At 44.3% G+C, this 23,882-nt stretch overlaps 1 protein-coding gene across 1 annotated transcript in view; it reads left to right on the top strand.

Moving 5' to 3' along the window:
• Positions 1-14,625, top strand: part of LOC126282449 (proteoglycan 4-like) — a 33,499-nt gene extending 18,874 nt beyond the window's left edge. Inside the window, exons 2-3 of the mRNA XM_049982105.1 lie at positions 2,628-3,401; positions 14,576-14,625. Of these exons, the coding sequence (XP_049838062.1) occupies positions 2,628-3,401; positions 14,576-14,625 (824 nt within the window). The remainder of the gene's footprint in view (positions 1-2,627; positions 3,402-14,575) is intronic.
• Positions 14,626-23,882: the final 9,257 nt, after the last annotated feature.

The raw sequence follows: 23,882 nt of genomic DNA, 5'->3' as shown, positions 1-23,882 counted from the left end.
CTGCAATCAGCCTCAAACGCCGGGTCTCTACATTTCCACAACAGTGCTCTTCGGAAAGAACGTCGCCTCCTCTCCAGTGATCCCCATTTGAGCTCCCGAAGCATCTCCGTAATACTCGCTTGTTGATCGAACCTACCGGTAACACATCAAGGAGCCAGCCTCTGAATTGCTTCGATGTCTTAAAATTGATACACCACGAAGATGACGTGCTACAGACGCGAAATTTAACCGACAGGAAGAAGATGCTGTGATATGCAAGTGATTAGCTTTACAAAGCATTCACACAAGGTTGGCGCCGGTGGCGACACCTGAAACGTGCTGACAGCAGGAAAGTTTCCATCCGATTTCTCATACACAAACAGCTGTTGACCGGCGCTGCCTGGTGAAACGTTGTTGTGATGCCTCGTATATGGAGGAGAAAAGCGTACCATCAAGTTTCCGGCTTTGATAAAGGCCGATTGCAGCCTATCGCGATTGCGGTTTATCGTATCGCGACATTGCTGCTCGCGTTGGTCGAGATCCAATGACTGTTAGCAGAATATGGAATCGGTGGCTTCAGGAGGGTAATGCGGAACGTCGTGCTTGATCCCAACGGCTTCGTATAACTAGCAGTCGAGATGACACGCTACTTATCCGCATGGCTGTAACGGATCGTGCAGCCAAGTATCAATCCCTGAGTCAACAGATGGGGACATTTGCGAGACAACAACCATCTGCACGAACAGTTTGACGACGTTTTCAGCAGCACGGACTATCAGCTCGGAGACCGTGGCTGCGGTTACCCTTGACGTTGCATCACAGACAGGAGCGCCTGCGACGGTGTACTCAACGGCGAACCTGGGTGCACGAATGGCAAAACGTCATTTTTTCGGATGAATGCAGGTTCTGTTTACAGACTCATGTTGGCCACATCCGTGTTTGGCGACATCGCGATGAACGCACATCGTCAACGCCATACTGGCGTATCATCCGGCGTGATGGTAATGGGTGCCATTGGTTACACGTCTCGGTCACCTCTTGTTCACATTGACGGCACTTGGAACAGTTGACGTTACATTTCAGATGTGTTACGACCCGTGGCTCTACCCTTAATTCGATCCCTGCGAAACCCTACATTTCAGCAGGATAATGCACGACCGCATGTTGGAGGTCCTGTACGGGCCTTTCTGGATACAGAAAATGTTCGACTGCTGCCCTGGCCAGCACATTCTCCAGATCTCTCACCAATTGAAAACGTCTGCTCAATGGTGGCCGAGCAACTGGCTCGTCACAATACGCCAGTCACTACTCTTGATCAACTGTGGTATTGTGTTGAAGCCGCATGGGCAGCTGTACCTGTACACGCTATCCAAGGTCTGTTTGACTCAATGCTCAGGCGTTTCAAGGCCGTTATTACGGCCAGAGATGGTGATTCTGGGTACTGATTTCACAGGATTTATGCACCCAAATTGCGTTTAAATGTAATCACATGTCAATTCTAGTATAATATATTTGTCCAATGAATACCCGTTTATCATCTGCATTTCTTCTTGGTGTAGCAACTTTAATGGCTGTGTAAAGCGGTATACTACTAATGCTGTAGTCGTACATTATACGCTTGTTTTTCTTACTCAGCTGTATTAAATTACACTCTTCTATATTTAAACCTAGCTGGCATTCATCACACCAACGAGAAACTTCATCTAAGTCATCCTGTATCGTCCTGCAGTTGATCAACGACGACGCCTTCCAGTACACCACAGTATCATCAGCAGACAGCCACAGACTGCAGCCCGCCCTGCCCACCAGATCATTTATGTATATGGAAAGTAAGAGCGGTCCTCTCACTTTTGCCTGGGCATTCCTTGCCTCTGACGAACACTCGCCGTCGAGGACAACGTACTGGTATCTGTTGCAGTCATAGAGCCACTGACATACTTGCGAACCTATTCCGTATGTTTGTACCATGGTTAATGTGGTGTCACCACCAGACACCACACTTGCTAGGTTGTAGCCTTTAAATCGGTCGCAGACCCGCGTGTCGCCACTATCAATGATTGTAGACCGTGCGCCGCCACACGGTAGGTCTAGAGAGACTCCCTAGCACTCGCCCCAGTTGGACAGCCGACTTTGCTAGCGATGGTTCACTGTCTACATACACTCTCATTTGCCGAGACGACAGTTTAGCATAGCCTTCAGCTACGTCATTTGCTACGACCTAGCAAGGCGCCGTATTCAGTTACTATTCTGAACAGATAATATTGTGAATCATGTACCGTCAAGAGCGACGTTCATCATTAATGGATTAAAGTTAAGTATCAGACTAATTACGTCCGCTTTCTGAATTCTAATTCCTTGTCATGTTCCAGACCTCACGTCAGTATAGTTCTTCCCTCCTCAGGCCAGCCTGCATGAGATAAAACGCGTGCAAATCGGCCTCCTCTAGTAACTACAGTTAACAAACCTGCTTCCACCGTTACGCTTAGATATTTAATCGACGTGACCGTCTTAAGCAACATTCCCTTAACACTGAGTTCGACCGTCGGAGCCTAGGCGTCAATGGATCTGAAATACGGCGCTGGGTCGACTACCGAGTGGCAACAAACCTGTCTCCGCACTGACTGTAACAACAACAAAGTGATTTCTAGCGCCGGCCGAAGTAAGCCTGGAATCTAGTGAGTTGCCTACCAGACAAGAGCGAGAGCGCTGGTTCTGCACGAGCCGCTTGCCACCGAGGGCGGCCCGTGAGGTCGGCGTCCGCTTGGCCCGGAAGGTGAGGCGGAGCACGTGTGGAGTGCGAGCGGCGGCGCGTGTGTGTGGCCAGCACACCGCTCCACCCACACCGGAGCACGCCGCTCCACCCACACCGGAGCACGCCGCTCCACCCACACCGGAGCACGCCGCCCCACCCACACCGGAGCACGCCGCTCCACCCACACCGGAGCACGCCGCTCCACCCACACCGGAGCACGCCGCTCCACCCACACCGGAGCACGCCGCTCCACCCACACCGGAGCACGCCGCTCCACCCACACCGGAGCACGCCGCCCCACCCACACCGGAGCACACCGCTCCACCCACACCCGAGCACGCCGCTCCACCCACACCGGAGCACGCCGCTCCACCCACACCGGAGCACGCCGCTCCACCCACACCGGAGCACGCCGCCCCACCCACACTGGAGCACACCGCTCCACCCACACCGGAGCACGCCGCTCCACCCACACCGGAGCACGCCGCTCCACCCACACCGGAGCACGCCGCCCCACCCACACCGGCGCACGCCGCTCCACCCACACCGGAGCACGCCGCTCCACCCACACCGGAGCACACCGATCCACCCACACCGGAGCACGCCTGGGCACCCTGGCCTCGAGCCGCCTTCCCGCGCTTTTCGAGCGCGCGCTCCACTGGAGCTCACGGTCAGGTCGCAGCAGCCTCTTGCAGACCGACCGCTCCACCGGTACCACACTGTACCGTTGCTATCCGGGTACCAGCACTATCGTCAGCTTTGCCAAAAATTACGTGTTGTCCGTGGTGATCAAGTGTGATTATGGAACGTAGAGATTCCGAAATCAGGTACTCGATTGCCAGGTGTACCCAGGAGCATCCGTAAATTACAGTTTAGTAATGATAAAGCGAAAGTTGAAGTTCGAGGGGACGTGAATGTCATGGAGACGGAAAAGTGGAATTATTTTCATTTAATAAAATTCTGTGTCTGTTCTTCATTTTAAAAATACAGGGTGTTACAATAAGGTACGGCCAAACTTTCAGGAAACATTCCTCACACACAAATAAAGAAAGGATGTTATGTGGACATGTGTCCGGAAACGCTTAATTTCCATGTTAGAGCTCATTTTCGTTTCGTCAGTATGTACAGTACTTCCTCGATTCACCGCCAGTTGGCCCAATTGAAGGTAGGTAATGTTGACTTCCGTGCTTGTGTTGACAAGCGACTCATTGCTCTACAGTACTAGCATCAAGCACATCAGTACATAGCATCAACAGGTCAATGTTCATCACGAACGTGGTTTTGCAGTCAGTGCAATGTTTACAAATGCGGAGTTGGCAGATGCCCATTTGATCTATGGATTGGCACGAGGCAATAGCCGTGGCGCGGTACGTTTGTATAGAGACAGATTTCCAGAACAAAGGTGTCCCGACAGTAAGACGTTCGAAGCAATTGATCGGCGTATTAGGGAGCACGGAACATTCCAGCCTATGACTCGCGACTGGGGAAGACCTAGAACGACGAGGACACCTACAACGGACGAGCCAATTATTCGTGTAGTTGGCGATAACCCTAATGTCAGCGTTAGAGAAATTGCTGCTGTACAAGGTAACGTTGACCACGTCACTGTATGGAGAGTGCTACGGGACAACCTGTTGTTTCCCTACTATGTACAGCGTGTGCAGGCACTATCAGCAGGAGATTGGCCTCCACGGGTACACTTCTGCGAATGGTTCATCCAACAATGTGTCAATCCTCATTTCAGTGCAAATGTTCTCTTTACGGATGAGGCTTCATTCCAACGTGATGAAATTGTAAATTTTCACACTCAACATGTGTGGGATAACGAGAATCCGCACGCAGCTGTGCAATCACGTCATCAACACAGATTTTCTGTGAACTTTTGGGCAGGCATTGTTGGTGATGTCTTGATTGCGCCCCATTTTCTTCCACCTACGCTCATTGGAGCACGTTATCATGGTTTCATACGGGATACTCTACCTGTGCTGCTAGAACATGTACCTTTACAAGTATGACACAACATGTGGTTCATGCACGTTGGAGCTCCTGCACATTTCAGTCGAAATGCTCGTACACTTAACAACAGATTCGGTGACCGATGGATTGGTAGACGCGGACCAATTCCATGGCCTCCATGCTCTCCTGACCTCAACCCTCTTGACTTTCATTTATGGGGGCATTTGAAAGCTCTTGTCTACACAGCCCCAGTACCAAATGTAGAGTCTCTTCGTGCTCGTATTGTGGACAGCTGTGATACAATACGCCATTCTCCAGGACTGCATCAGCGCATCAGGGATTCCATGCGACGGAGAGTGGATGCACTTATCCTCGCTAACGGAGGACATTTTGAACATTTCCTGAAACAAAGTGTTTGAAGTCACACTGGTACGTTCTGTTACTGTGTGTTTCCATTCAGTGATTAATGTGATTTGAAGAGAAGTAATAAAATGAGTTCTAACATGGAAAGTAAGCGTTTCCGGACACATGTCCACATAACATATTTTCTTTCTTTTGGGTGTGAGGAATGTTTCCTGAAAGTTTGGCCGTACCTTTTTGTAACAGCGTGTATATTCTTTAAGAATAGCACCTCATCATTTTCATGTTTAAATGCCTTTCTGAAGCAGATGTGGCACCTGAATGCCTACTGTCAAATACAAAAAGTTGCCTGCAATGTTTCGTTACATGTGCCCCCCCAAACTGTTACGATAGAACTGTTATGATAGAAATAAGGCCAATAGATAGAGATCTTTCCGATTGTAAACTCCTGGAAAATGTTTGCATGGCAAAACACAGAATGTCCATGAAAGCTTCAATAGTTGCATGTGGAAAGGCTTGCCAAAAACTTAAAATAATTTTAAAACTAGGGAAGCCACAGCCAAAGGACAGGATGACAATTATTGAACTACATGAAATAAAATCTGAACGGTTTGCCTTAGTACTTCCAGACTGCACCGTAGACTGCGGGGCATAATCGGAATTTGTATGGTTTGGTTGAGCGACGTAGCGCACTTTCCTTTGGATGGGTTCGTAAATAAGCAAAAACGGCACATTTGGGATACCGAGTATCCGCATTTCACGATTGAGAAGTCTCTTCATCCGCACTGGGTGACCGTGTGGTGTGCAGTGTCCAGTCACGGAATAAACCGAACAGTACCTGAAGGTTTTGGAAGATGATTTCATCCCCATTATCCAAAGTAACTCTCATTTCGGCAAGATTTCGTTCATGCAAGACGGAGCTCGAAGAGTGTTTGATGTCCTGGAGGAGCACTTTGCGACTGCTGTTTGGCTCTGGGGTACCCAGAAGCCACAGGCCTGGGCCTCGATTGGTAGCAAATTCTCCGGACCTGAACACATGCGACTCCTTTTTGTGGCGCTGTATTAAAGTGAATGTGTACAGTAACCATCTATGAGCTGAAAACAGCCATTCAGGTGGTTGTCGATAGCATCGATGTTCCGACACTGCAGTGGGTCATGCAGCATTTCACTATTCCTCTGCACCACATCATCGCCAATAATGGCAGGCATATCAAACGTAAGTACGAATATGTGTAGTGATGTTTACGTGTTGAATAAAGGCTGCACACATCGTAGGTTGTAACTAATTTACGTTTCTTTTCATATAGGTCAATAACTGTCAGCCTGTAGTTACACATACTTGATTGACCAATTCATACAGTGTAGCAGGTGTTGAAACTATTGTAAGTAGGCTGTTTAGGTTTTCTTATTGGTAACGCCACATAGCGCTCTGTATGAAAAATCACTGGCTGTGCTGTGCGCAGTCTGTGGCTAGTTTGCATTGTTGTCTGCCATTGTAGTGTCGGGCAGCGGCAGCTGAATGCTAACAGAGCGTAGCGTTGCGCAGTTGGAGGTGAGCCGCCAGCAGTGGTGGACGTGGGGAGAGAGATGGCGGAGTTTTGAAATTTGTAAGAATTGGTGTCACGAACTGATATATATATATATATATATATATATATATATATATATATATATATATATATATATTATGACTATTAAGGTAAATACATTGTTTGTTCTGTATTAAAATCTTTCATTTTCTAACTATGCCTATCAGTAGTTATTGCCTTCAGTAGTTTGAATCTTTTATTTAGCTGGCAGTAGTGGCGCTCGCTGTATTGCAGTAGCTTGATTAACGAAGATTTTTGTGAGGTAAGTGATTTGTGAAACGTATAGGTTAATGTTAGTCAGGGCCATTCTTTCGTAGGGATTTTTGTAATTCAGATTGCGTTGCGCTAAAAATATTGTGTGTCAGCTTAAGCACAGTCTTGTAAAATTTTTCTAAAGGGACGTTTCACTATTAAAATATAAAACTGAAAGAATAGTCCAATAGTACACTGTAGCTGTATTTATTTAAATCGCTTGGAAACACACACAACTTTGAAGTTGAATCTACTGGTGTATATCTGTGCAGAAAATTTGCTAAGTTAACACTTTGATAACGGGGAAATGAAATTATCTGAGGTGTCTTAAGGTACTGAATGAATAGGATTAAACAAGGAGGAAAATATCACGCATCTACTTAAAAAACTAGGTGCGTATCACATACGCTCCACAAAGAACAGGCCTATACGTATTCAATAAATAAGATTTGTAATTCCACACCAAAAGAAGGTTATTTACGCATGCTATGTCATACACGTAGTATAGAGAGTTACTGCAGACTGTGATAGTTGGCCTGGCAAGGCAAAGTTCTCAGCGTTCCTTCAATAGATCAATGGTGAATATCCAGTCTATACTAAAATCACGAGCTGTCAACACCCTACCGATTAAAATATGTTCCTGTGGGCTTATGTTAAGAGACAGACGTTGTCTCTTGGAAATATTATCTAGGAAAATATTGGGTCCGGAAGCCGACAAGCTTATGTGTGATTGTCACTAATATTTTCCTGGATAACATGTACGAGAGGCATCGTCTGTTGCTTGGCATAGGCCCACAGGAACATATTTTCATCGGTAAAGTAAAGACAGTTCGTGATTTTAACACAGGCTAGACATTCATCATTGATGATGGTGTTTATCAATTGAAGGAAGGCTGAGAACTTTGCCTAGCCAGACCAGCTGCAGTTCTGCGCCAAACTCAAAAACTGTTTTTGTTGGCACGTCAGCTTCTCAGATTGGTGTGATGGACGCCTTAATATGTTTTAATCATGGAGTAACAAGCAGATTAAAAGCTATGAGCAGATTAGGCACCAAAACCGGTGAAGAGATGAAAACTAGGCAGCTACGAGTCGACAGGTGAAGTTGTAACACCATAACTCTAGTGCTTTACTAATTTATTTTGCTTTTGTTTCATTTAATATTACATCGTTAAGCTACCATAAATGCGTTTGATTGAATAGATAACACAAAATTGTATACTCCTTTCTTTGTGCAAACTTTGTTGTCATGGTTTGGTTCTATGCAAAGTAGTGTATCTGTCATTGAAATTCTTTGTCCCATTTGGAGGGCACAAAACTTACTGTATATAATTATAATTTTATGTGAATAATTTTTGGTAGAAATGTCAATATGTGCAAATGTTCTGTTTTATTTATTGTATTTGTTTGCTGTTATGTAACCTGCTGATCCTCACTTAGGGTTCTTAATTAGTTTGTATGTAAAAGGTGTTGTGGTTCCCCTCGGGAATGGAACTGTGTGGCGCGCGCAAATTGTGGTTGGCCTAGGTAGAAAAGGTGGAACAAGAGCCAGTCGGGGACGAGCTACGAGTCGGGGACGAGCTACCTAACTGTGCACTGCCGCGTAAATGTTACATATTGTGCTGGTCCCGAGAGAGGCTTTTTCTGCTACTTTCCAGTGCCTCGGATGAATGGATAAATAGCTGGAACTGTTCTGAAATTTGTGTGTGTCATCGCCACCAAGAAATAACAGAGTCCAGCAATTCTACCTCCAATTTCAACTACCAACATGCAATCACCACCACATTCCGCAATAACTGTAATGGAGCACTATAGTAATGTACAGTGAAGGATCAGCTTTAATGGATGTGTTGGTGGGCTCAAATATAAGGTAATTTATAACTGAATTTATGTACCTATCTTCATTTTTCGCCTTATCATAACACCTCTCAGGTTCCTCTCCGTTTGAACTAAAGTGATTTCCGAGTGTCCCTACTGAAAGAACATTAAAGACCATTGTTTTTGCTAATTAATGCCTCTTGAACATAGTAAAAAGAAAGTTAAAGACTGAGTTAAAATTAATGATGCTTGCTGAAAATAATTTTCCTAGTAAAACTGCTTATTAATGTGTTGTTGCCAACTTCAAATTAAGAGTTCTTAAGACTGAGGCTTATAAAGTTTTGCTTAGTAAATGATCACATTACTGCTTGTTGTAAATCGCAGAAGGTGAGTCAGTATCTTACATACACTCCTGGAAATTGAAATAAGAACACCGTGAATTCATTGTCCCAGGAAGGGGAAACTTTATTGACACATTCCTGGGATCAGATACATCACATGATCACACTGACAGAACCACAGGTACATAGAGTGTATTAAAATTTGGAATTATTAAATTTCGAAATACTAGTGTAAACTACAGGCCATTACGTCCTGGTCCCCTTTAAAAGATTAATCAGAAAGAAACAGTTCGCGGAGAAGTGGGATATGTAAGCACCAAGGAATGAAGACATACGGTTGAAGTTCCGTGAGGCTATAGTTACTGCCACAGTGGATAGTTCAGTGCGCAGTTCAGTTGAAGAGGAAAAGGACATCTTTATGAAGGGTAATCGCAGAAGCTGGAGTGAAAACATAGGTGCAAGGAAGATAACTACGAAGAAACCATGGATAACTGAATGGGTAGTAAAGAATATGTATTGAGAGTATATCGAGGGAACACGAAATAAATAAGAAGTAACAGAAATGAGAACAGCGAGAAATTTAAGAACAGAATTAGGGATTACGAAGAAGGCTAAGTAAAGGAATTCTGCTACTGAACACTGTTGAAAGTTAATTGGACTCAGATATAAGGAATGAGAAGGTTCTCTGCAGAATCGGCAAGGAAAGGAATACATGGAAAACACTGACAAGAAGAAGGGACAGGATCATAGAACATCTGTCAAGACAGCAGTGAATAACTTCCATTGTTCTAGAGGGAATTGTGGAGGGTAAAAACTATAGAGCAATTCAGAGATTGGAATATGTCCAGAAAATAACTGGGGAAGGAGGTTGCAAGTGCTACTCTGAGATGTAAAGGTTGGCACAGCAGAGAAATTCGGGGCCTGCCAGAAGACTGATCACTAAAAAAAATGTAGTTAATGAGTATACCTAAGTGCTAGTGCTACGTTGCCTGACAGTGAAACACCTGAGAGAGACGAAGAAAATGAAAGGAAAGTTGACAACTTGAGAGGGCCATCATCGTTTAGCAACTACTGTTTCCCGAGTGCGTTGTACAAGTGCTCGCCATCTCCTTCAGTGTTCATACATCTTCTGTTGCAGGACAATTTCCCATTTGTGTCCTTTCTCCTCCACATCTGATCTTACAATCTCTATCCATTGTTTTCTTGGTCTTCCCCGTGGTCTTCTTCCTACGAGGTTCACGTTGAAATACCTTTTCGCCGGTCTTTCGTTGTTCGTTCTTTTTGTGTGGCTATACTACTGAAGCCTGCATTCGTTTATGACACTGGTAACAAGAACCTCAATCTGTTCACCTCATTCCTGATTTTGTCCTTTATAATAGTTTGGTTCATAGTTCTAATGAATTTCAGTTCTATTGCATGAATTCTGCTGGGTTCCTTGTTTAGTAGAGTACATGTTTCTAAACATTATGTAATGATTGGTACGAAATAGGTCTGGTACATGGTCGCTTCTACTTTTAGTGGCATTTTATCGTTCCAGAGAATATTTCTGATTTGACTAGAAACTGGATGCTTTCTGTGACCTGCTGAGTATTTCCTGCTTAAAGGTGTTACCTTTCGTGATCATGCTTCCTATGTGCTTTATATGGGAAACAGATTCTACTTTGAATCCTTCTAAAAATATATTTGAGATAGTTCCTTGCCTGTTGATGGTCATTTCACTTTTAGTGTGAAATTTTGGAATGTGTTGTTCCAATCATTTAGTTTCCTCTATGCTTCAGGTTCCGTCTCTCTCCACACTATCAAATCATGAGCAAAAACCACGGCATTTGGTTCGCTATCTATTTTCTTGATAGATTTTACGATCTTGTTCATTACTATTACAAACAGGAGTGGTTATAAGGCACTTCCTTACTGGACACCTCTTTGTTTGAGAGGATGTACGGCGTTACGGCAGTGATTACAAAACTGAGTCACATTTACAAAGAATTTGGCAGCATGAGCATGCTTATCAGTACAACGTGGCAGCCCCTCTGGCTTAGATACACGCGCTGATCCAGATGGGAAGTGTGTCATAAACTCTTTGTACCCTTATTTTGCAAGTAAAACTGCCTTTTCTGCTGCTAGTTACTTTATTTATCCAATACGCATTTCGCCTTCTGTTCTAAGGCATCATCAGTGGGATCTATAACGAAACAGTTTTGTTAGTTTTAGATACAACTACTTCGTCGTACGAAAGAACAATAGTCCACCACAAAAAAGAGTGAGAAACATGAACAGTGTGTGGAAGGTGAGAACACAGAGATGTGATTATATGTCAGTGAAAAAAAGTGGTAGTGCGACCTCCATACCAGATGTGAGGAAACGCAGATCAGCAAATCATCCCACTGATGATGCCTTAGAACAGGAGAAAGCGGAACGCGTATGGGATAAATAAAGTAACTAGCAGCAGGAAAAGGCAGTTTTATTTACAAAACTGGTATTTATATGCTTGCTGCGGAAGATGGCCACACAAACAAACTTGTTCTTTGTACCCTCTTCTGACGCAAGATGTCCCACAGTTGCTGTAACTGGTTGTTGATAACCTGGATGCTGGCGCTAGGCCAGATTTAACATCCGACCTGGTTCCATACGTGTTCTAGTACAGACAGATCAGGATATCTTGCTCCCCATGGGAGTACCTCAACATCACGAAGACTATTCATAGAAACACGCGCCATGTCGGCACGAGCATTTTTCTGTTGAGAAATGGGAAAAACGGCGCTACATTACAGTCGCGTGAGACGTAACACATGAAGATGCACGATGTCCGTGATGTACGGTACTGCCCTCAGAGTGCCCACCAACCACGGACGTCCGTGGCCCGAAGTCATCCCCAGAGGCTCCCCACGCTGTGACTCACGGAGTAATATCGCAGTGCCTCTCCAAAACAGTGGAAGAACGATGCCACTCCTCAGGCTGTCGCCATCCTCGCCGACGGCTGTCATCCGAGGTGGTGAAGAAGAGCGATTCATCGCTGAACACAATGCGACGCTATTCGGCAGCAGTCCGTGCTTTCCTATCACGGCACCACCCGAAACACAGCAATTTGTGTTGTGGTGTTAGTGGCAGCCCCCGCGGCAACTCCCAGTTTCAGTTGTTGCTAGTCTGCAGTTAGTGTGACTGGGTGACACAGAATACTTCACTGAGTCCATTAGTTCTTCTGGGATGGCAGCCGCATTTGAGGAGAAGTTATAATGTACTTGGTGCGCAGTTGGGTGATACTCTCTTGTGATGGCAGGAACTTTGACGACGAGTATGGTTGCACTGAGATTCCCACGTAGTCCAACATCGTGCCACTACGACATCTGAATGGCTTTCAAATCTGAATGTTACAAGATCTGACCTGCAGGGCAAATGGAGTCCCACGATGAGACCACTTCAATCTCTGTCAGATACCGGAAACGTTGCCTCACATTGGTAGGCGGTAACTCTGTGTCCTTCACAGGAGTCATTCAACATCTGATGCTGTTCACACCTGTTATGTAGCCCACCAGGTCTGGTAACCACACTAAACACCAACAACACTAATGCATCCTCGTGCTCGTTCTAGCTGTCTCAGAGAGCAGCACTTCTAATTATTTACGTACTCACCAATAGTTTGCATGTGTACGACGTTACATGTTACAAAGTCTCTTGGCTGTTCCACATTTTTTATCAGGTAGTGTATTTATTTACGTATTCGAATAACCCACTTGGAAAGTGCGGTGGATGTGTTGTGGCTATGGTCCTTTGTTTTCAATTTACTTTGGTCCCAGTCTTCCTTCATTATTTGAGAGAGTCGCTTCTTTTCTTCCCGGGTCCACTTCCGTTCATTTCCTGAACTTTTTCTTTCCTGAAATCCTGCCTTTTGTGTTGCTTCTCTAAAAGGTGATCTGTTATCTATATGTCCGTTCTAAATCCAGTGTTTTTCGTATCTTTGTCGCTTTCACTGAACTATGTCGGTTTGGATTTGTAGTTCTTCAGTATTCTGCAGATCTGCTTGGTTACTCTGAGACACTGAAAGAAAATGCTACGTCTGCCTAATATCGTGTAGGATCCCCGCGAGCACGTAGAAGTGCCGCAACAAGACGGATCATGGAGTCGACTAATGTCGGAAGTATTGCTGGAGAGAAATGACACATACGAGGGGGAGCACGTTGCAAGACATCCCAGATATGCTCAATAACGTTCTTGTCGGGGGAGTTTGGTGGCCAGCGGAAGTGTCTACACTCAGAAGAGTGTTCCTGGAGCCACTCCGTAGCAATTCTGGACGTATGGGGTGTCGCATTCTAAAGCACACACGATACACTCGTGAGACAGTCGTAAGGTCAAATGCCCACTTCATCGCTACCTCGGAGATACTGTGTCCCAGGGCTCGTGCGCCAACTATAGCACTACGTTTAAACTTACATCTTGGCTATTGTGACTTGCAGTAACCGATGTAACAACTGAGCCAGACAACTATTGTCTTATATAGGTATTGCCGACCACAGTGCCGTATCCTGCCTGTTTACATATCTCTGTGTTTGAATACGCATGCCTATAAAAGTTTCTTTGGTGCTTCAGTGTATTACTCATTTGGTATAACTGTCTATAAAACTGCAGTCTTCTTTACCTCATTACTTATGTTAGCTTTTCCATTTTCAAACAGAACTCATCGTTTGACTTAAATTTATATTCAGCAATACTGTTACTTTTAGTTCCCAATGTTTTCCTGCCAGTTCTTCTTTCAGCGTTTTCCAATTATACAAGATCCTCAAATCATGTAAGTTTAAGTGTTTCTGGTTCCTGCAGTGTTTCGGAACTTTGCATTGTTTGATAGTTTCTTAGTCTTGTGTTCAAGGAAAAAGGTTTTTTGCTATGTGTGCTTTTTTATATGGAACCTCCTTTCCATTTTATGTACTCAGCTTTCTAGTCCTGTCTTTTCTTTGGTATTACTCGTTATCTGTTCTCCTAGACATTCAAAGTAATTTGTATTAGATACTGTGTTCTTATGAGTTTTAGTATTCTAGGGAACATTTCTGATATCTGCTCAGAACCGGTTTTTTAGTAGCAGATAATATTTTCGGTCACGTTTTGGATACTTGTTTCTGATGGTCTGCGATTTGTTTTTTGGCAGTATCCAGTGAGTCAGTAATCAACACCATGTCGTCTGAGAAAGCTAGACAATCCATGATGATTTTATTTCTTCGTAGTTCTACACCCTGATTATTGATGGATTTCCTGCATTCACTCCCTTCTGTAACGCACAGTTGAATAGTAGAAGTGACAAACCTTCTCCTTGTCTTGCACGCGACTTCATTGCAAAAGGTTTTGACAAGTCGCCGTTAACTTTACTTTCGGTACAGTATTCGTTAAAGTTCCTCTAATTATTTCTGTTTCTTTATCGAGTCGAATCCTTTTATAATGTTGGTTAGTGCATTTCAATCAAGTTAATAAAAGGCATTTTTAAAAACTACAACAGTTGCCACATATTTCAAGTTTCTGATATTTATTTCGGTTTCGTTCTTTAGATTTAATATTTGCTCTGCGCAAGACCAGTGAAGTGAAATTTGACCTCTAATGTTCTCGGTATATGTAAGCAATTTGTAAAATACGGTCAGTGGCGTTTCAGGATTGTTAACTAATGATTGTGTCTACAGAGAATGAAATGCGTTAGCAAGCGAGGAGACGGAAGTGATACCACCACAGAAAACATAGCACGTCGTCAAGAAAAGATAAATTTATTGAAGCAAACAGCTATTTTGAATTTCCTTTAACCTTTGGAATTTGGCAACTCAGATGAATGCAGGAAGCTTCTGCTTTTGCTGACGCCTTAGTACCGCAGTTTTCCCAGGGTCGGCGTGGTTACAATCGCATTTAGCAAGGTTAATTTGAAGGGGTAGCCGGATGCCCTTCCTGCCGCCACCTCGTACCCCTCCCCCCCCCCCCCCCCCCCCGGACGGAATCAGCATACCCCAACTGTCTGCGTCTAGTGTAGATCATGAAATAGTGCGAACGTGTTACAAACGTCTGTGAGGCTGTAACTGAGGCGGGACGTGGGGACCAGCCCGGTATTCACCTAGAAGGACGTGGAAAACCGTCTAAAAACCACATCCAGGTTGGCCAGCACACCGGCCCTCGTCGTTAATCCGCCAGGCTGATTCGATCCGGGGCTGGCGCGCCTAACCGACTCCACGAAGCAGTGCATTGGCGCTCCCGTCTAGCCTAGCGGGTAGATGAAGGCAAGAAGATCAGCAATAAATAATTTGTATTTAAAATTTCAACTATTTTCAGCTGAGGTTTGAAATGGTGACATTGTGGGGAGCATCTGTCTCAAAATATATTCAACAGGGCACACTACAAATTCGGGAACTACTATAGAAGACAAAAAAACATTTCACTCAACACCGCCTCCCCTCTTAAAAAATACATCAAGCAGCAGTAAACATATCTGTCAGCACAGCAAATCACAAGATCCAATTATCAATATAAAATAACATGGAATATAGCCTTTAAGCAAAGGAGAGAAATATTATTTGACATCTCATAAACAGGCAGCGGTTGCCTCTTTAAAATAGCCAAATATGGTATTAAGTAGAATGCAAATCTCGTCCAGGAGAGAATATACTAACGTACGTTGTGATAACTCAGGTTACTACTATAAGAGGATGGTGTTGTTATTTCTGTTGTTACTGTTGTGGTTTTAGTCCAAACACTGGTTTGATTAAGCTCTCCATGCTACTCTATCTTGTGCAAGCCTCTTCACTTTCGAGTAACTACTGCAACCTGCATCCTTCTGAATCTGCTTACTGTATTCATCTCTTGGTCTCCCTCTGCGAGTTTTGCCCTCCACGCTTCCCTCCAGTACTAAATTGGTCATTCCTTGATGCCTCAGAATGTTCCCCACCTGCCGATCCCTTCTTCTATTCAGGTTGTACCACAAATTTCTCTTCTTCCCAATTCTACTCAGTACTTACTTGATAATTACGTGATTTTTCAGTCTAATCTTAAGTAGCACCATATTTCAAAAGGTTTATCGTCCGTGTTTCACTTCCATACACGGCTACAAGCCATACAATTACTTTGAGAAAGGATTTCCTGACACTTAAGTCTATGCTCGATGTTAACAATTTTTTTCTTCAGAAGCGTTTTTCTTGCCGTTGACAGTATACATTTTATATCCTCCCTACTTCGAACGTCATCAGTTATTTTGCTGCTCAAATAGCAAAACTCATCTACTACTTTAAGTGTCTCATTTCCCAATCTAATTCTCTCAGCATCATCTGATTGAATTCGACTACATGTATAAGTACTACACGTATAAGTAAAATTTGTATAACCACGCCCCACCTGAAACAGCAGGTACTAAAACAGAGCTTACAATTATTTTTAGTATCAAACAAACAAAAAAAGAAGAGCATAAATATTATTCATAAATTATCAGTAGTGCTCAAAGTTGATTTACAGTAATAAGTGTGGTATAAACAATTTTAGCAATGGAAGTTAGCCAAATTCGAACAGGTAAACCCAAGTAAAAAGCAAGACAACACACATAGTGTAGAGAACCGTACGGTACTGCAGACAGCTCTGAACATCTATTCGAACAACCTACACATTTCCGTGAAATTTTCTCGTTAATTCTGTAGACACAAATAGAAGACAAAATTCGAAAACTGTCTTCCGCCAACTCTGAGAATGTGCTTCGCGGGCATTTAAGCTGAAAGAACAATCACACAGCCGCTCAAAATTGATATCCAATTTCGGTAAATGCTCCTAGCGTCGTCCATGGCCTACTTGAGTCTCAGCACTTGTCCTGCAATTACCAGCGAAATTTTTCTGAGAGCGAACTCCTGTGCGTCGCGCGGTAGAGAGCCCTGCCTGCCACCTGGCGGGATGCGAGGGAGGCGGTCGCTCAGCTACACAGCCAAATAGATTACACCACGTTTCGATTTCATATCTCAGCACCGCACAGTTCAGAGAAGTATCCTCGTCAGACAACTGCACTACATTGCAGAGAAAACTTTGAAATAGGCACAAATGTAAGGTAATGCGCATAGCAAAGAACGTATCCGATTATAATACTCTCCTGGCCATTAAAATTGCTACACCAAGAAGAAATACACATGATAAACGGGTATTCATTGGACGAATATATTATATTAGAACTGACATGTGATTACATTTTTACGCAATTAGGGTGCATAGATCCTGAGAAATCAGTACCCAGAACAACCACTTCTAGCCGTAATAACGGCCTTGATACACCTGGGCATTGAGTCAAAGAGAGCTTGGATGGAGTGTACAGGTACAGCTGCCCATGCAGCTTCAACGCGATACCACAGTTCATCAAGAGTAATGACTGGCGTATTGTGACGAGCCAGTTGCTCGGCCACCATTGACCAGACGTTTTCAATTTGCGAGAGATCTGGAAAATGCGCTGGCAAGGGCAGCAGTCGAACATTTTCTGTAACCAGAAAGGCCCGTACAGGACCTGCAACATGCGGTCGTGCATTATCCTGCTGAAATGTAGGGTTTCGCAGGGATCGAATGAAGGGTAGAGCCACGGGTCGTAACACATTTTAAATGTAACGTCCGCTGTTGAAATTGCCGTCAATGCGAACAAGAGGCACCCCATATAATCACGCCGGGTGATACGCCAGTATGGCGATGACGAATACACGCTTCCAATGTGCGTTCACCGCGATGTCGCCAAACACGGATGCGACCATCATGATGCTGTAAACAGAACCTGGATTCATCCGCAAAAATGACATTTTGCCATTCGTGCACCCAGGTTCGTCGTTGAGTACACCATCGCAGGCGCTCCTGTCTGTGATGAAGCGGGAAGGGTAACCGCAGCCATGGTCTCCGAGCTGATACTCCACGCTGCTGCAAACGTCGTCGAACTGTTAGGTAAAATGGTTGTTGTTTTGCAAACATCCCCATCTGTTGACTCAGGGATCGAGACGTGGCTGTACCATCCGTTACACCCATGTGGGTAAGATGCCTGTCATCTCGACTGCTAGTGACACGAGGCCGTTGGGATCGAGCACGGCGTTCCGTATTACCCTCCTGAACCCACCGATTCCATATTCTGCTAACAGTCATTGGATCTCGAACAACGCGAGCAGCAACGTCGCGATACGATAAACCGCAATCGCAATAGACTACAATCCGACCTTTATCAAATTCGGGAACGTGATGGTACGCATTTTTCCTCCTTACACGAGGCATCACAGAAACGTTTCACCAGGCAGCGCCGGTCAAGAGCTGTTTGTGTATGAGAAATCGGTTGGAAACTTTCCTCATGTCAGCACATTGTAGATGTCGCCAACCTTGTGTGAATGCTCTGAAATGCTAATCATTTGCATATCACAGCAGCTTCTTCCTGTCGGTTAAATTTTGCGTCTGTAGCACGTCATCTTCGTGGTGTAGCAATGTTAATGGACAATATTGTATTTAGAGTAGATTATCTGGATAACATAATTTCTTCGAAATACACTGACAGACAAACGACGTACCACGAAGCAATTATCCGAATCGATGGAAATCGATGGATATGATGTTCATATGCACAGAAACAAATGATTACTACTTCAGAAACGTTGGATGATTTATTCAAGGGAAAGAACTTAAACTGAGGACGTTAATAAGATGTTGGTCCACATCTGGTCCTCATACAGTCCTTGATTCATAGAGTTATTGGATGTCCTCCTGAGGTATATTGTGTTTAATTATGTCCAATTGGCGCATGAGATCGTCAAAATCCCGGGATGGTTGCAGACACCTGCCCATAATCCTCCACACGTTCTCAACTGCGGAGCGATCCTTGTTGGCCAAGGTAGTGTTTGACGAGCACAAAGACAAGCAGCAGAAACCTCTGTGTGTGAGCGGGCATTATCTTGCTGAAATGTAAGTCCGGGTTGAGTTGCCATGAAAGCAACAAAACGGGGCGTACAATGTGGGCGACGTGACACTGCTAGACGGGCGCCACGAGTAACAACCAAAGAGAAACCACTCGCACAGTGGTTCCATACCAGCCTCACTGTCGATTGCAATACTGCCTGACAGTCAGGAGTGATGGCCTGCCGTGCCGTTTCTTTTTACAGCTGGATCTCATTCACGGCACCCTTACAGCACACTGGTACGTCGACGATATTGTACGTCTCGTTTTGCTGCCCTTCAGGGCAAACCATTCTGCGCTTACCGAGCCGTGCGTGGCTCAAATTCGTGCCATCTATTATTTAACATCTTGTTTTTACCGTACGGCCACCTCGTCATTTTAATTGCCATTGCTGTCTTGCCTGCCCGTGAGTAGCAGCAGCAGCAGCGCGTATCGATATTAGCTCCGCCGTATTATCTTTGCTGGACGGATATTACTTCCCAGCCGTTGCGTGTCTTGAAGGGAGATCGCACCTGGCAGTCGTTGAGTTGGAACACAGCAGAACTCCAGTCGGGACGTAGTAGCAGTCGGGGAAGGAGCGCTAGGGAGGCGCGGACAGCCAGTACTCCCAGACCGCTCGGGACACAGGATGAACTTTCCGACGGACGGAGATGGCAGCCGGATCGACCGTTGCTCGGTCGTTCAGTTATTCGCCTCTTTGGGTGACGTGTGTTTGGTCTTTTGACCGTTTCTGGACCTCGCTACTGGGTCATGTTGCTGGACGTGGCTCAGTTCTTTCTTGTGCAGAGACGACGTGGCCAGTCGGCAAGAGTTACCTCTGCATGATTGGTTCCGAGCCAGTGTGCCCGGACAGTGAAGACTCGCCGACCGTTCGTGACACACATGGTTCGAGTAGCTACGACTTCGGTTGGTTGTTGGTCGGTCGTCTGTGTTTTGTCACCGACGGTCTTTCGGTTTTGTGTGTGTGTCCGCCTGTGATTTGTTCTAGTTGTTCATCAGTGATTCTGTTTTACGAGTGTTCGAGTTTCTAGTGGCAGCGTTTCGTAGAACACTGTGTACCCTGTGCGAGTTCCACTGAGCAATGCTTTAAATGCTGTAATGCTGTCTACGAACTGCAGTAGCCAGGTGGTCGGTTGTGACAGAGCACCCAGTGAGTGTTTCTTACCGTGTTCATGCTGTCCGCCACGGCGTGTAGTTCCACAACCGTGGCGATGTTCGTGTATGCCAGTAGTTATTGTGCCTTGGCTTATTAACACACCAATATTTGAAGACCAGTGTTACTGGTCTCTATGCCTCGCTGTCATTTTCGTTGCAGTGCCGTTGGTCTGGTGGGCGAAATAAGGTAGTTGGTTGGTTCGTCGGCTGTCTATCGGTTGGGTTGCCTCCGACTGAGAGATTGTTGGTCAGCCTGCCTGTCTCGCTTAAACGGACGTTAGTGTTACACTTCGGGGCCGACCCTTGGAAACTTCTGAGCGCCGCCCCGTGTGTGTTAAATAGTAACTTTCCTGTCTGAGTTTTAGTTATTTGGTTGATGTGTGGCCTTCAGCTGACTTTTAATATATCCTGAATTAATGTTCCTGTCTTGCCGTTAAGGCATGAGATTATTATTCCTTATTTTATATGAAATGTTTTATGGTATGACCTTCTGCCTTTAAAATTGAAACTTTTCTTTTAGGGCTTAAGCCCTTAACTTATTCGCTGAGGTGCGGCCTTCAGCCGAGTGTTGATATCTCTTAAATTAATATTCTTGTCTTGCCCTTAAGGCATACGATTGTGATGTTTTTGTATGGGGCCTTCAGCGGAATTTCCTTCAATTGTTTTAAGATAAGGCCTTCTGCCGTTTGAAACATTTCTTATTGCTTAATATGCAGCCTCCAGCCGAGTTCCATTAAAATTAAAGTAATAAGGCCTTCAGCCTGTTTAGATAGAAAATATTTTTGGGTCACACCTCCAGAAGGACATTGTATGTCAATTTCTTGCTTAGGCCTTGCATATTGGATTTTGAGTGTGGCCTTCTGCCGGCCTAAAGTTAATTAAAGGAGGTCGATTAAATTTTTTAATGTTTTCCATTCTAGTTGTAATGTTATGTGTGTGTACAAATAAAGTTTGTATCTTGAGTGCAACTGAAAGCAACCTTATTCTGGCCCCTTCCCACTACCTAATCCGCTCTGCCCAGCTACCCCAAGCATTTCACTTACATTTCAGCAAGATAACGCCAACCTGCACTGCAAGAGTTTCTATTAGCTGTCTTCGCGCTTGTCACTTCCTATCTTGTCCAGCAACGTCACAAGATCTCTCCCCAGTTGAGGAATTTGGAGCATTATGGGCAGTGCCTTCAAGCTATCTCGGGAATTTGACAACCTAACGAGCGAATTAGACCTAATTTAGCACGATATCTCTCAGGAGGACATTCAGTAACACTGTCGATTAGGGCCAAGCCGAATAACTGCTTGTATAAGAACCAGAGGAGGAGCAACTCATTGTTGACTTGCTCAATTTGTGCAGCTCTTTCTCTTGAATAAATCATTCAATTTTTCTGAAATTATAATTAGTTCTTGATCTGCACATGTACAGTCGTGGACAAAACGAGCGAGACCCCTCGCCTTTTCGTTATTCTGATCCGCACAGCGTAACAGGCAAGACGACGAAGTGCTACCAACATACTATGCACAGACAGATAGACAGTCAAGAAAGTGAGACTACGAGGGTTCCATTTCTACAGATTTAGGTGACGGAATACTAACAATGAAAATAGCTAAGAGAGTTACTGAAGATGAGGGCCGCATAAATAATTCCCCCTACTCTTTATTGGAAATGTTCTAGTTGCAGTATTAATGTCACCACGTTTTAGAAGTGCGAGCATTCCCACTGCTAGCTAGCTTAAGAAACACTTCGGCTAATGAACGTTTTCTGGCTGTGATGAGTCTAATGGAGAATTCGAAACATTGTAGAATACGTTTGGCAGCTATGTAACCGTTTATTTCCTGGGGTGGTGCAGAGTTATCCTATTAAATTTACTCGCTAATAATAGAATTTTGTTATTTCGATAAACATCCTGTTTGATTGTCACATAAGCGGTGATATAAAGGTAGGAAATTCTTGTTTTTGAGTCCAGAAAGCTATGCAACAGAAACTGGAGATCGTTTTCCCATTCCCATTGTGAAATTGCCGGTTTATTCATGTCTGGGGTTAAAATAGAGGACTGTTTGTCTGGGTTGCTACTAGCGTAGTGAAACGTGTTTGCTACTGCAAGGGAGATCTGGTTTGTTTTCGGTTCTAATCTAGATGTAGACAGACTATCAGTAAAACAATTTTAAGAAATACTCGCGCCCCCAATACCTTTTATTGCTACCTTTATTCTGTAACGGCGCCCTGTGGATGTAAATATGAAAATCTTGTAGAATTTCGTACTTGTTACTGCCTACTTTTTCCGCTTCTGTTAATAACTGAATTAACTGACGTGTGACACTGAATGATTTTTAACTGAATTTCGTTATGAATCTTCACGCATTGCTAAATTTGCACACATTCATGATAGGTCAGCAACGGTAATCCAGTATGACTGGTCTGGACGTAACGAAGACCATTTCGTGGCTGAATGCGAATAATATTTTGCTACTTCGTAACGATCTGGGGTATTTTGTCTTACTAAAACAGTTATTTATCTGTGTAGGCTGAAATTCATTTTTATTAGTACGGTTCATACTATTTATCGTGTCTTCTTCCATTTATATCTTATATTTGTGTGTTGTGTTTAACACACTAATCAGCTTAATATAGTCATAACCATGATTGAAAACAGAATGACAAAGTTCGGATAGTTTGTCAATTTCACGCATGTGCATAGTATGTTGGCAGCACTTCGTCGCCTTGCCTGTTGTGCTCTGTTGTTGTTGTTATGGTCTTCAGTCCTGAGACTGGTTTCATGCAGCTCTCCATGCTACTTTATCCTGTGCAAGCTTCTTCATCTCCCAGTACCTACTGCAACCTACATCCTTCTGAATCTGCTTAGTGTATTAATCTCTTGGTCTCCCTCTACGATTTTTACGCTCCACGCTGCCCTCCAATACTAAATTGGTGATCCCTTGATGCCTCAGAACATGTCCTACCAACCGATCCCTTCTTCTGGTCAAGTTGTGCCACAAACTTCTCTTCTCCCCAATCCTATTCAATACTTCCTCGTTATGCTCTGTAGCAGACTTTAAAGCTGTTCGGATCAGCATAACGAAAAGGCGAGGGGCCTCGCTCGTTTTGTCCATGACTGTACGTCTACCGAGTTCTGCCCCGTTGGATAAATCCTTCGTGCTGAGTCGTTTTTTCATTCTTCTTTCTTAGAGTGTGTTTGGGATACACTAAGAAACGACATGAAATGGACATAACGCAAATAACTAACAGGAAAGCGAATGGAGGATTGGATTTGTCGGAAGAAAAAAATGGTTCAAATGGCTCTGAACACTATGGGACTTAACATTTGAGGTCATCAGTCCCCTAGAACTTTGAACTACTTAAACCTAACGAACCTAAGGACATCACACACATCCATGCCCAAAGCAGGATTCGAACCTGTGACCGTAGCAGCTGCGCGGTTCCGCACTGAAGCGCCTAGAACCGCTCGGCCACTTGTCGGAAGAGTTCTGAGAAAGTGGTGTACATATGTAAAGAAAATTCCGTAGAGGCTTCTAGCACGATCAACTCCAGAGTATTGCTTCAGCTTATGTTGTCATTATGAGGCAAGGACAAGAGCAAAACTCAACGAATCCATAAAATTGCTTATATGATTGGAGAAATTAAATAGGAATCCTTGGAAGAAAGTTAGCTTTGTTCTCGCAGAATCATGATTCATTAGATCAGGCGATATGGCTTTCACTGATTCACATTCCAATGTGGGTGATTCGTAACGCAAACAAGGACATTAAATCTCGTGAAGGACAATG

The sequence above is a fragment of the Schistocerca gregaria genome, chromosome 7 (assembly GCF_023897955.1).
Source record: "Schistocerca gregaria isolate iqSchGreg1 chromosome 7, iqSchGreg1.2, whole genome shotgun sequence".
NCBI classification, from domain to species: Eukaryota; Metazoa; Arthropoda; class Insecta; order Orthoptera; family Acrididae; genus Schistocerca; species Schistocerca gregaria.
This window is presented reverse-complemented; position numbering and strand designations above follow the sequence as displayed.